Source organism: Pelophylax lessonae (assembly GCF_965119305.1).
Source record: "Pelophylax lessonae genome assembly, chromosome: 12".
NCBI classification, from domain to species: domain Eukaryota; kingdom Metazoa; phylum Chordata; class Amphibia; order Anura; family Ranidae; genus Pelophylax; species Pelophylax lessonae.
This window is the reverse complement of record NC_138779.1, coordinates 126,411,983-126,425,592: the sequence shown is the minus strand read 5'-3', so window position 1 is coordinate 126,425,592 and position 13,610 is coordinate 126,411,983. Positions and strand designations below refer to the sequence as shown.

Below are 13,610 nucleotides of genomic sequence, written 5' to 3'. Positions count from 1 at the left end.
GGGAGAGAACCGAGGCTCCAGCCGGCCGCATCGCTGGACCGTGGGACAGGCGAGTGTGTGTTTATTAAAAGTCAGCAGCTACACTTTTTGTAGCTTCTGACTTTTAATAAACACCAAAACGGGTGGAACTCCGCTTTAAGACCATTCCTGAGCAAAACGAAACCAGGAATTTTATAAAGTACACCCCCCCCAAATAAAAAAAAAAAATGTGTAAGAATCAAATTTTTTTGACATTTTAGGCCAATTTGTTTTCTGCTACATATTTTTGGTGAAAAAAAAAAAAAAATCGCAATAGGCGTATTTTTATTGGTGTGCGCAAAAGTTATTGTGTTTACTAACTAAGGGAAGGATTTATGTCATTTTTAATGTTTTTTTTTTTAAACAGGTAATGGCGGTGATCTGCGATTTTTTTTTGCGGGACTGCGACTTTGCGGCGGACAGATCGGACCCTTGACTGACATTTTTGACACTTTTGGGGGTACCAGTGACATTACTACAGTAATCAGTGCTATACATATGCACTGTTACTGTAAAAATGACACTGGCAGGGAAGGGGCTATCTTTACTAGACATCCAGGGGTTAAGTGTGTCCCTAGGGGCGTGCTTCTAACTGTCAAGGGGCGTGGCTTTTGATGTAACCACAGAGACATACAATCCTACATAGCAGGATCGTATGATCTCTGCATTTACATCAGGGAGAATGACAGGCGGCTTTGTTTACATCAGCCGCCTGCCTTTCTCCCTCTCAAGAGCCGCCGGTCACTCGCGCTGGGATGGCAGTAAACCAGCGGGGGCGCGCCTCCGGCGGCGCGCTCGCCCCCTATTGGTTTGCGGGCAAATGACGTACCCATACGTCACTTTGCCCAGGGGGGCTGACCGCCGCAGTATATGTACTTGCAGCTGTCGGCAAGTGGTTAAAGGCACAGCACACTTTTATATTGTTTTTATTTCTTGTTTTTAATATTTTAATGAAAGCTGCAAATTTCAAAAGATTGAAAACAACTTTTGAAATTAAAAAAAAAAACTTTATATGAGATCTTCGACATTAGGGTTATATCTACTTTTACTGTTCATTTTTAAAGAAAAGGAACAATTCCACACAGTATTAGATTTGTGTACTGAACACACTGTGATAATTATGTGCTCAAAAAAAAAAAAAACTGCACATAAGTCATTGTGAATTGATGCTACAGTGGGATACCTTAATGCTAGAGGCTCTGTTGCGCTCCAGTCTCAGTTTGGCAGCCGGAGAGTAGCTGACAGCGACTATCTGTCAAACTGTAGGAGAAGATAGCCAAAACTGGATACAAAGGCAGATTGTGCTTGTAACCTAAATAGCTAGCAAGTTCAAATTTAATGCATAAGGCCCTGTTCACACCTGAGCATATTTCAGCTCGTAAAACGCTCATCTTTGAAGTCTCAAAACACCCAACAAGCAAAATCCCATTCATTTCAACGGCCCCTGTTCACATCTGAGCGTTTTGTCTCCAGAAAAAAAAAAACGCCTGAAGCTCAAAAATGTACACGAGCTTCTTTTTTGGCTGATTACAAGCGTTTTTGTTAGATGTCAATGCCTTCCTCCAAGTACCTGCAAAAAAAAAAAACACCTGAAAAAAGCCAGAAAAAACACATGTAAAAAGCCCCAAAAAATGCCTGAAAACGATACGCTCAGATGTGAATGGAGCCTTAAGAATGTTTAAGGTTGAGGAACTGAACTGAGATCCATATTCAAATAAACACAGGACACAGCTCTGCTTACAATATGGAGTTTAATTAGGATATTAACATTTGCATAGAACACATAGGGTCCTTAGGTTTACAAAGTACTCTTGTTTCAAATTCTACACACTTACACGGTAAGCACCAGCTTAGTGTGGCTTGAAAGGGGTCGGGGGGGGGGGGGGAACAGAACGTTTTCAATGCCTAAGAGGTGTGTAGTAGGTTTGACTCTTGTTCAAAAACATGTTAGTAATAAAATGAAAAGCTACACATGTAACCGATCACATACATACTTGCATAGTATACATACGTGACCCTGAACAGCAAACATGCAATCTCGCAAGGTTAAAAAAATCCCAAAAAACTGTATTTTTCTAACACTGCTGAAAGTGGAGGAGTCCTTGGAGCACTTTGGACCACTTTACCAGTACACTACATACTAGGTGAATTGCTAATATTTGCAAAATTATATAAAGTAAAGGGGCACTCTATATTTTCCAAAGCAAAATGTTCTAATGAGTAATACTCTAATGGGTTAATATAATACAATATTTGTGCACATAAGTCCAACTGTAGAACTGAACAGTTCCTTTTTTTTTATCCACCGCTACCAAATTACACAAATCACTGTTTACAGAATAATATTACCCCTATTTACAGTAAGTGAGGTGGGGACAATTCTTGTGTAGAGACCAAACCGGCCAAATGATACTGCAATCTTCCACCTACCTCCTCCTGTGATCAACGTATAGAAGTAGCCTCGCTTTCAGGGACTCATGTGTAATATGCAAAGAGAAAGAAGTGGATCACTAGGTGGATCATCAAGGTTTTGTTCTACACTAGTATTACCTGACTTATATAGTCACTTATATAGGCGGTCAGAATATTTGGTAATCGGCTTTAAGTGTAACTTGGTGGCTGTGGATACACAACAATTCTGAGTGGAAGTGCAGGTACTTGGGTAAACAATAAAGAAAGGGAATTATGTGGACTTTTTTTCGTTGAGGAGTAAAAATGTTTTATGTTTATTACGTGTATTAACTCATGAAAGTTTTAAAATATTAGAACACGGACGTTGAAAAATATAAAGTGCAGCTTTATTTGATCTAATTTAGCAAATTGTGTAGGTATATATAAATTCCATTATAGCTTACTCCAGATACAATATATGAGAGGACCACATGGATATATTTTATTTTAATTGCTAATACTTGGCCAGAGGAGTGAACCACAAGAGGCCACTGCAGCGGCAAGGTGGGAAAGCTGGCAAAGAGAGAAGTACTCAGAGAAGCAGAAAGAAGAAGAGCTCCCAGATTAGGAGATGAGGAGGTGGGAGGCTGATGAAGGAATGACAAAGGGAAACAATGAGAATAGCATAAATAAGACAATGCAGACCATTAGGAAGTATAAGGCCACCTCAGTCCAGATGCAGACTCCAGGTAGGGGAGGTCAGCAAGGTATCCTGTATAAGGCTGGCCATTGGCGGAGCAAATTTCTTTCCTGCAACTACAGGTTGCGCGAAACAAGTTTGCTCGATTCCCCCATCAACACAGACAGTGTTGACAGGGGAATCTCTCCCACCAAACCTTTGTGTGTTCTCCTGGTGGGGGGGAGGGGGGATGAGAAAGCTGTCCCTGCTGGGAGAACACAGTAATCACATGATAAAATCTGGTAGGCTGATTGATCAACTTGCATACATTCAGCCTGCCCATACATGGTTTGAATCCGCAGGAACTGGCTGAGATTCGAACCGCCTATGGCCAGCTTAAGAGTCAGAACCAGGATACCTCAATGGATAGTCAAGAAATAAAAGCTAGGCTCTGACTGCATACTTCATGAAAGGAAAAAAAACGTAAAAAATATATATCCTTATTGTTCTCATTGTAAAATGTATACCCATGGTTGAACGCCAGGGACACTTCTCTAAAACCAAGGCTTTCCTCTCCTTTCAAAGGTATTGCTATAATACAACCTTTTTTCCTTCGTGTCCATCCTTCTATGCAGAGTGCTGCTACTTAGAGGTCTACTATGCACCACCAATAAACAACATTAGAAACTAAAAAATCATTCAGAGTAGACAGTTCCTTTAACTCTTATTGTTCAGTAGCTACCTACAGTTCAACTCCAGACAAAACTTTTTATTTTTGCTGTGGATAGAGTGGGGAATGGCTTGAACCTGTGATAGATTTTTACTGCCGTATGTGTCCCCATTGAAAAGATGTTCTTTCACTTTCAGTCTATGTATCGGGTGTAAGTCAGTGAGAGAAAACCGTGGTTCACACTAGCACCACCTCTATTAGGGTCTGCTTTGTTTCCTTTACAAACAGCAGTTTTGAATGAAGCCAACGTGCAGCAACCTCGAGCGAATAGCTTGGTTTTGCAGTTGCACCGCAGTCCAATTGACTTGCATGTGCAAGTTTACCACCGATGCAACCCAACAACTCAACAAGCCGCTGCAGTTGTACAGTCTTGTTTGGCTGTAAACGATTTTTTTAGGTGGGCAATCAAGAGGCAGCATTTATTTCTGAAAGAGGTCCCAAGCTATCTCCACTTGCATCTCACTCTAAAAGTAAAATATTTTGACTGCGATTTTGCTTTATAACTTCAGCTTTCCTATACAGTACTTTCAAATAAATTATATGATACATGTTACACTGCACTAGCTTTGGTATTTGCATAATAATAATAATAATAGTAATAATAATAATAAAAACAATTATAAAAGTAAAAAACAGCTAAATAGCCTAAGTCCTTCAGTACATCTTCTTAATACTGTTGTGAACACCACACACCTCTCATGCAGTAAAAACTTAGCAGTGCAAAGATTTCAATCTTGTGGCCCCCAAAGATATCAAAAGAAGCCTTGTCAGACACCCGGTTCTGGAGAGAAATTGAGTGACCACTTCTGCCACCCCACACTCTGTCCAGGAAAGCAGCCTATTGTATTTCATATTCTATCATGTTACCACTACCTAAGCTGAGAACTCCTACCGAGACACATCAAATATAAGAAATACACAGCACTCCAAATTATATACAGTGATGATTGTCTCGCTATGTGTACAAATACATTGCGCTTATTCACTTCAATGAACAACACTCACCATGTTACAATTCTTCATATCAGGATCACCTTGTTTAAGCAGGCAACCCCAGTAATTGATCATTTTTTTGTGACAGCAACCAAAAAAATACATAAAAACATTTTGTCGTAATGTATAAGGACATACAATTCTTTCCTGAGCAGTTTTCATCCTGACTTCTGAAAGAAGGACTTTCCAGAAACACTTCTTAGGATTCCTTCTACCTTATCCCGAAACACTTCTTAGGATTCCTTCTACCTTAACACTCAATCGGTAAGAGCAGCAACAAGCATACCTGGAGTTTTAGTATTGTGCAAAAACAGCTGGGGGTTCCACATACTGGTTTACTTATGTTCTTACTGGTTATAAAGACTTGGGTATAGATATGTCATTGAATACTGATGGACAAAGTTGTTTTTTTCATTTTTCAGCTTTTCCTGTGTTTTAGTGTTTCCTGCACCATTACCCAATCCACTGGTATTTTTATTTTAGTTTAAGGCCATAGTTCTTTGGATGATTGCGTAAGGCAACTAGTGACTGTATGAAATGCTGGTGTACATTCAAAATAATTATTTTAGCTCACTGCAGCATAAATGAAGGTTCTTATGACCCTTCTGGACAGTTTTCACATCTGATGCAATTGTATCTCCACTGCATTTGTTAGTGGTTTGAAGTCTACATCCTGGATGAAGGTCCCGATAGCTCATAGAATAACACGTAGGCATCACTGCTCTTCACCTGGCTGGAAGACATTGCGGTAACCCTGAGGAGGAAAAGACAAAACTGTTAAATGTGTGTATAAAATGTTGAAATGGAGTATTTTCTTGTTTTACGAGAAAATGTCTGTATGTACACAAACCTCGTACTGTTCACATCTGTGAGCGGGCCCAATTGCAATTACCCGTGGAAGACTCAGCAGGGTTTCCTATGAATAGCTGTAGGTCATGAGTCCCATACAAAGCAAAAGAAAGGCTGACAGCACCCACAGCCATTAGAGACTATTTGCATATAATGGAACATGCATTGATTACCTGGGAATGATCAGACCTGGACATAGATGGTCTACAAGCAAATGACTGCAAGGGCTCTTTCACACAGGCATTGGCAAAAGGCAGTTGGGTTGTATTTTAACTCTTCCCAAACGCCTATCAATGCCACACAGCATTGTTACAATAGTGAGCAGATGGAGCTGTTCACAGTGCAGCATTGCTTTGCATTGTGGCGAGACAAAAATAACGCTGCCTACAGAGTTTGGAAGGCATTGACACTTTGCAACTGCCTCCATTCACTTCTATTGAAACGCACCAAAACCGCACCATAAACGCACTGTAAATGCGCCTATGGCATTTACAGTGCATTTACCATGCGGTTTCAAAGTGTAAAAAGTGATAATTTCTCATTTTAGCTTGGTATAAAAAAAAAAACAAAAAACAAAAAAAAACAATAAACCAAGCGTTTGAGAAGTGCTGCCCAACGCAACATGAACGCCCGTATAACACATCCTAAATGCCCAATAATGTTATAGGTGTGTTTTTAGGCTGCCTTAAAATTTAACTCCAGTGTGAAGGAACCCTTTATGGCAGGTCATTTTCAGGAAATTCCGTTGAGTCTCCAATGGGTAATCACAGTCGGCCCCACATGCAAATGTGAATGGGGCCTTATATTTGTCATTCCAGTGGTGCTGTGGTTCATGTGACAAGACAGAACAAAAAAGGTATGTACTGACAGCTGCCCTATGCAGTCAGTCCTGCTGCTGATGTGAATTTATGATTAATAATTTACCTTTAGATTATTTTTATATGGTATTTCCTTTTAACATAGATATCTCTAATGTGACCCCACCGTGTAGCAATAAGAAAATGGCAAGGGTGGTTACAGATTTCACCTGCTGATCCACCTTATAATGAAATCTGGAATTCTTTGGGACTCTGTAAATGATTAATCTGAATTAAGACCCTGTCTCCTGTCACCTGACCCTGTCACCAACTTTAACAACTGCAAGTGAAAGCACAGAGATGCCAAAGCTATTTTTCTTTCTACAAGTTTTTTTTATTGACTTGCAATGTGCCTCTAAACTTGCTAGGGAATTGACACTCTAGAAAGTGTCAATTTCCCAGCACAACTCGCCCTAATGGTACTTATCATTGCCCTTTCTTTTAGGCTTCAATTTATGTCTGTACTGGTCCCCAAATCCTCCTCCCCTCTCTACATAACCTGTTATGTAGTGGCCAGGGAAAAAGTAAAGGGAAATACCATTGAGCAGGGATGTCAAACTGGAGGCCCTCCAGCTGTTTCAGAAGTACAAGTCCCATCATGCCTCTGCTTTTTGGAGTCATGCTTGTAACTGTCAGCCTTGCAATGCCTCATGGGACTTGTAGTTCTGCAACAACTGGAGGGCCACCAGTTAGACACCTGTGCTATAGAGTGCTATAGAGTGTTACTTGGAGTCACAGCTCTGAGTCTACTGGGGCTGCTGACATCACATCCAAGATGGTGGCACCCAGCAGCAGTCCTCTACACAAGGGAGGCTTTTACAGGGAAATAACATGCTTTTTACATATTAAAATATAAAGTCCCATCTAAGGGCTGGTTCACACCAGATGAGGTCCAGTGCATTTTTAATCTGCATCAAAAACACACACGCAGTGTTTTCTATTTATTCCAATGGCCCTAGTTCATTCACACCAATGCAGTAGAGTCAACAAAAGAAGAACATGCTGCATTTTTTCGGTATGGAGCACATCTGGAATGCAGCAAAATGCATCAAAAATGCACCAGAACTCATTGGAAGGCATCAAAAATGCACCGGAACGCATATGTCCTGAATTTAGATGAAGGAAAAAAATAGGGGAAAAAACTCATTGCAACGCATCAAAAACGGGCTTGAAGAAACCCATCTAGAATGCATAAATTGTAACTGTGGTGTAAACTGGCCCTAAGACCAGACATCACAGGGCATCTCCTCTTGCATCTTTTACCGTTAGATAGAAGTAAACTTCTTTGGGTTTCTCTGAAACTAGTTTCACCTTTTCTATGTAGGCTGGCACTAGTAGTTCCACCCAATGCCTTCTGCATGTACAAACAGCGTATGCCCTTATAATCACTGTGGCACTCCCTTTGGCCAGGAGATGGCATTTGGCAGAGCTAAGCCCTGAAGTCAGAATCCTATTAACTAAATTGATCAAATTTTTGAGAAATCCAAAAATGTTTTCGTTTACATTAATAAAGACAACATCAGTCATCTTGTGGTGTCTTTTAGGCAGGATTTGTTTTAGAGCTTAAAGTGGAACTGCACTGCACATGAGAACCACAAATTAAAAAGAGGAGTTTCACTAAAATTGGTGAACACAGAATCTGGTGCAGCTGTGCATAGAGACCAATAAACTTCTAGTTTGTTTGTTTTTTTGTCAATTGAACGAGTTGAAGTTAGAAGCCAATTGGTTACTATACACAGCTTCACCAAATTCTGTATTCACCAGTTTAACTTGGCCTTTATATTGGGACAGACTTACTCTGAACTTTATCAGAAATGCAAGCAGTCTGCCATGACACCAGCTCCTAAGAATCATCAAAAAGGTAAGAATAGGTTTTAAAAAAAAATGTTTTAGAGAGGCTAAGTGAATGGGAACACTTAAAGCGGAGTTCCAATCTCCTAGCCAAAATGATCCTAACCACATCATTGAGATCATTGTAATTCACCATAACTGCAATGGATAGAGCTGGCCATGTGCACATTATAATGACTTACTATATGAGGATTTCTCTTTTCCCTGTCGATTCTGGTTGCGGCCATGGAGGATGTGGGCAGCTGAAGCCAGCCTGGCTTCATTTCCTGGATTTTGTGCAGCTGGCTACCCAGCATGCACCTAGCAATCTCGTGCCTGCGCAGTAATGACACTGCCGGCGCACTTTGTTCTGGTCAGGAAATCTCGTGACTTCTAGGATCAATGACATCGGTTTCCCAAGAGTCAATTAGCCAGGCTGATGATGTAGTTGCCTAGGCGGCCACGAACGGAAGTCGCGGTGAAAATAAATTAGAAAAAGGTACGTACTTCCGAAATTTCACCATATAAGCAGCCCAACATTACATCACTATGGGTGCCCATTTCAATGTGGCTACATTTAAAAAATGAGTGGAACTCTGCTTTCCGCTTTAAAGTAATATTGAGGTTCTTTCAAATTTGACTTCAAAATTGGAAATACAGAGCACTCTAGTGTAGACCAGAGTTTCTCATTTGCAGCACCCTAGTTGGAAAAGGCTGCTATGGACGGCCAGCTAAGCACTTTAAACAAATTCAATCTGCTAAGTTCTGTAAATGTTCACTTTGAAAAATAAATGATAGTGAGTTTTATTTAAATTAAATTAAAGTAGCATACGGTAATTTAAAATGAAGTTATGATTTTAAAATTAATCTTTTTTCTATAACTACAAATACAGATAATAGATATAAAAACACCAACTGTACTATGTATAAAAAAAGAAAAAAAAAAAAGTGTAATGTATTTTAAGGTAAATACTAATTATCTGAATTTGTCTTGACATCAGCTACCTGGTTCTTCCCATGTAGCATAGCTGAGCAGGGGTAGGCAAGTGTGCTAAGGGCCAATTCTGCTAATTATTTTCCTTGTTTTAGAAATATCTACTATAAATAGCCTACTTTGAATGTTTTCAGGTGAAGAAAAAAAAAAAGCTAAAAACAAGAAAAAATGGATTTTTGTAAAATCTTACCGTAAAATCCTTTTCTCTTAGCTCATCGACAGACGTAGTCCTCGGTGATACACCACCTTCGGGTTATGTTACCTCCGCAGGAGCAGGACTAGACAGGAAATTAAAAAGCTCTGGCCACACCCTAGGGGCAGTCCCAGAGGGTATATCCTCTCTCTCTCTGCCTCATCAAATCAGTTATGTGAAAAAGCAGTGCTTAGAGAATTTAACCCAACCCAACTCCAAAACAGAGGGGCGGGGACTACGTCTGTCGATGAGCTAAGAGAAAAGGATTTTACGGTAAGATTTTACAAAAATCCATTTTTCTCTAGCGCTCATCGACAGACGTAGTCCTCGGTGATACACCACCTTCGGGACGTCCCAGAGCAGTATCACAACTGAGGGGTGGGAAAATGGAAATCAAATCCCAATCTAGAAGGCCCAACCGGTGCCAACTAGAAGTTTACAATGCTCATCCTTAATGATGAGACTCAACCAAAAAAAGAGAAAACAAATTTTTTTTTTTTTTTTTTTCAAACAGAAAAAAACCCTCGAGGTAGACCACCGGTCTCCTCAAATTGCGGCCTGCAAAACCTTGCGGCCAAATGAGGCATCCGCCGATGCCGTCACATCAATTTTATAGAATTTTGTAAAGGTATGTACCGACGACCAGGTGGCCGCCTTACATACCTGGACCACTGACGCCTGATGGCGAAAGGCCCAGGAAGTACTGAGCGCTCGAGTGGAGTGCGCCCTAACAGGGAACGGAGGACTCTGACCCTTAATAGAATAAGCCTGTACCACCGTTTGTCTAATCCATTTGGCAATGGTCGCGGCAGATGCAGGCAAACCCTTTCTGGGGCCATCCGTGATCACAAAAAGTGAATCCGTCTTACGGAATGATTCCGTAGCTTTCAGGTATACCCCGATTGCCCGAACCACATCTAAGGAATGCAACGCATGTTCCCGATGATGCTTGGGCTGAGGACACAAGGAAGGTAGTACAATATCTTCATTCAGATGAAAATCTGAAACCACCTTGGGAAGAAAAGATGGCTTAGGATGAAGTACTACCTTATCCCTATGAATCACTAGGTATGGTGACTGGCATGATAATGCAGCCAGTTCTGACACCCTGCGAGCAGAAGTAATAGCCACCAAGAAGGCCACCTTCTGGGATAAAGTAAGCAAGGGAATCTCCCTGATGTTTTCAAAGGGAGGTTTCTGTAGAACCGACAAAACCAAATTAAGATCCCAGGGCGGTAAGGGCGCGCGGACTGGAGGAGCCAGGTGCCGCACCCCCTGGATGAAATTCCGCACCAAGGATTTGGTAGCTAAAGGCTTCTGAAAGAAGATTGCTAATGCTGAAACTTGACCCTTGATGGTGCTCAAGGCTAGCTTCTGCTCAACCCCTTGTTGCAAAAAGGCCAATATTCGAGTCACCGAATAAGTACGTGGAGGAAATCCTAAAGATTCGCACCACGCAATATAAGTCTTCCATGTGTGATAATAGACTTTGCTGGAAGTCGCTTTCCTTGCTTTAATAAGGGTAGGAATGACTGAAGTAGACAAACCTCTGTCCTTCAGTACTTGGGTCTCAATGGCCAGGCCATTAAAACCAGCGACTGTAAAGCACGAAGGTAAATTGGTCCTTGAGACCACAGACACTCCCTGAGACGAAGTTCCCACGGAACGTCTGCGACTAACATGTCCAAGTCGGCCAGGCCGGCTTGAGGAGGCCAGCCTAGAATTTCTAGGACCACTGGCGCTGATTGGATCTGAACCAGGCGTCCCTAGAGCTATCTGGCCCCGACCATCCGAGAAAGTCTGGTCGTTTTCTGTTCCCACACATTTATCAGATACCTGATAGTTATCAGGAAGGGTGATCTTTTCTGGTTGAACCTCAGGGACCGAAGTCACCCGACTAGAGGCTACTTGGCCTATCTGGTCAACCAGATCCGATTCCTGTGAGGTATCGGGACTAATCTTAGGAAAAGGTAAAGGAAAAGATCTTTTCAGGGAACGGTAACTACCGCTTCCTGTGGTACTTAAATGTTGGAAGGGAAGAATCGCACCGGTAGTAGTGGTTGATGCTCGATCTAATGTCCTGAATACCGGTGAAAACGTCCCCCCACCCTGAAACCGGGTGGGGGCGCACCTTCAGGCTGTGTACTCCTTTGCTTCGGGTTTGGCTGGGTTGGTCCCCTTCTTGAACCCTCCTGGAGGAGTCTTGCCTTTCCCGCTAGTACCAGCCGGGCGCCCTTTATGGGCGGTAAAGAAAGGTCCTCGCTTGTTGCGAGGTCCCTTAGCTTTTGCAGCCTGTGGCAAAAAAGTGCTCTTGCCCCCAGTGGCATCCTTAATGATTTCATCTAGGTTGGCTCCAAATAGACGATTCCCCTGAAAGGGGAGATTGGTCAAGGTCTTTTTGGAACCTAGGTCAGCTGACCAGCATTTTAACCACAGCACACGTCTGAGGATCACTGCTAACTTAGATGCATGCCCTAATAGGGGAGTAGTGTCCAAGGCTGCGTCACAGATAAACCGTAGCCCTTGTATGATCTGTTCCATCAAATCAGATGTCTCCTGGGGAATATCTTTTCCCCTAAGATCTTGGCGTACCATTTTCGCCCATTCCGTAAGTGTCTGGGAAACTAGACCAATAACGATTACTGGTCTAAATGCTGACCCTATCAGAGAAAAGATAGTGCGGGACTCTGCTTCTATCTTTCGATCCACCGGATCCTTAAAGGACGAAGTGTCCTCCACTGGAATAACCGTGGCTTTATTCAGCCTGGAAATAGGCGGATCCACGACTGGTGGTACCGTCCATTTCTTAATGATGGATTCCTCAAACGGATAGCGTCTAGCAATACGCTTGGAAATAGTAAAGGTACGTTTAGAATGCTCCCATTCTCCTTTAATCTGATTACCAAAACATTTAGGTACAGGAAAAGCCTTCGCCGTCTTGATGGGCTTATTAGTCCCAAAAGGCCTCTCTGTTTCAGTTGCCTCTGCCGGTAAAGCCTCAAGTTTTAAGGTTTCTTGCACTGCCACAACTAGTGCGTCCACCAATGCTTCTTCCTGAATTATAGCAAGAGAAGAAGCGTCCTCCTCACTGTCTGAGGGGGCTTTACCTGGGATAACAGCCCTTGCAGAGGAACCTGCAACTGCCGTGACCATCTCTGAATCTGAGTCAGAGGTGTCAGATGGTATAGGGGTAGGCGGGGGTCGCTTCCTTGACCCCCGTCCCTGACAGGCCGCCTCCACCCGAGCCACCATAGACTCCAAAATTGCTGTAAATGACTCTATACTCTGTGCACCGGCGGGTCCCGAGGCCCCCTCGAGGGAAACAGGTGGGGGAATATGTGTGGCAGGGTCCATAATAACTCCAGTTACTTCCTGGATAATATAATTCAAAAGTAAAGAAAAAAACTTTTTTTTTTTTTTTTTTTTCTGACCCCCAGCGCCACAAAAAGCCCCTTAGTGTTACCTGCTTAGGGATCCCTATCGATCGAGAGAGAGAGAGATAGACCCCCAGGCTCACCACTTGATGCTCAGAGTTAAACTGCAACAGCTTACAGCGCTGTCTTGACAAACAGGAAGTCTTTTGGCTGGCTGCCCAGGAAGAAAGGAGGCGGCTCCGCCCCTCTGCACACCTTCCGGCGCCTCCCCCAAGCTCCACGAGGTGTAGGATCACCTCAAACATGGCCGCCCCCATGCTGGAGACACGAGGCTACGCCAAAATGGCGGCTCGTGCGATCCAGCAAAAAAAATGGCGGCGGCCTAAACTGAATAGCGGTGTGCTGCAGGGCACACAACACTCTCTCTGCATGGGGATATGGCGTGGTTGGCGGTACCGGCCCTGGCGGACCGCGTGGCCGTTCGGGAGGCCTGCTAATAGCTGGAGATCTGATTTGGAAGGCAGTCTACATGTCCGTGGCTTCTGACTGGTAGGTAGCTTATACTTAACCCATAAGATTCCCAGAATGCCACAGATTACATCTTTAAAACATGTATACAATAGATTGTTAGCTCCCAAGCCAAGCCTCCTGGCTTTTGCACACATAAATCACACTCAAAGTAGGAGGATTTGTGACATGTTA

General features: G+C 42.7%; 1 protein-coding gene across 3 annotated transcripts in view; it reads right to left on the bottom strand.

The window, feature by feature from the left end:
- Nucleotides 1-5,225: 5,225 nt before the first annotated feature.
- The window catches only part of USP2 (ubiquitin specific peptidase 2), a 192,394-nt gene continuing 184,009 nt past the window's right edge, over nucleotides 5,226-13,610 (bottom strand). For all 3 annotated transcript variants that reach the window (XM_082274547.1, XM_082274548.1, XM_082274549.1), the window contains one exon: nucleotides 5,226-5,565. In XM_082274547.1, coding sequence (XP_082130673.1) covers nucleotides 5,478-5,565 — 88 coding nt within the window. In that variant the 3' untranslated portion in view covers nucleotides 5,226-5,477. The remainder of the gene's footprint in view (nucleotides 5,566-13,610) is intronic.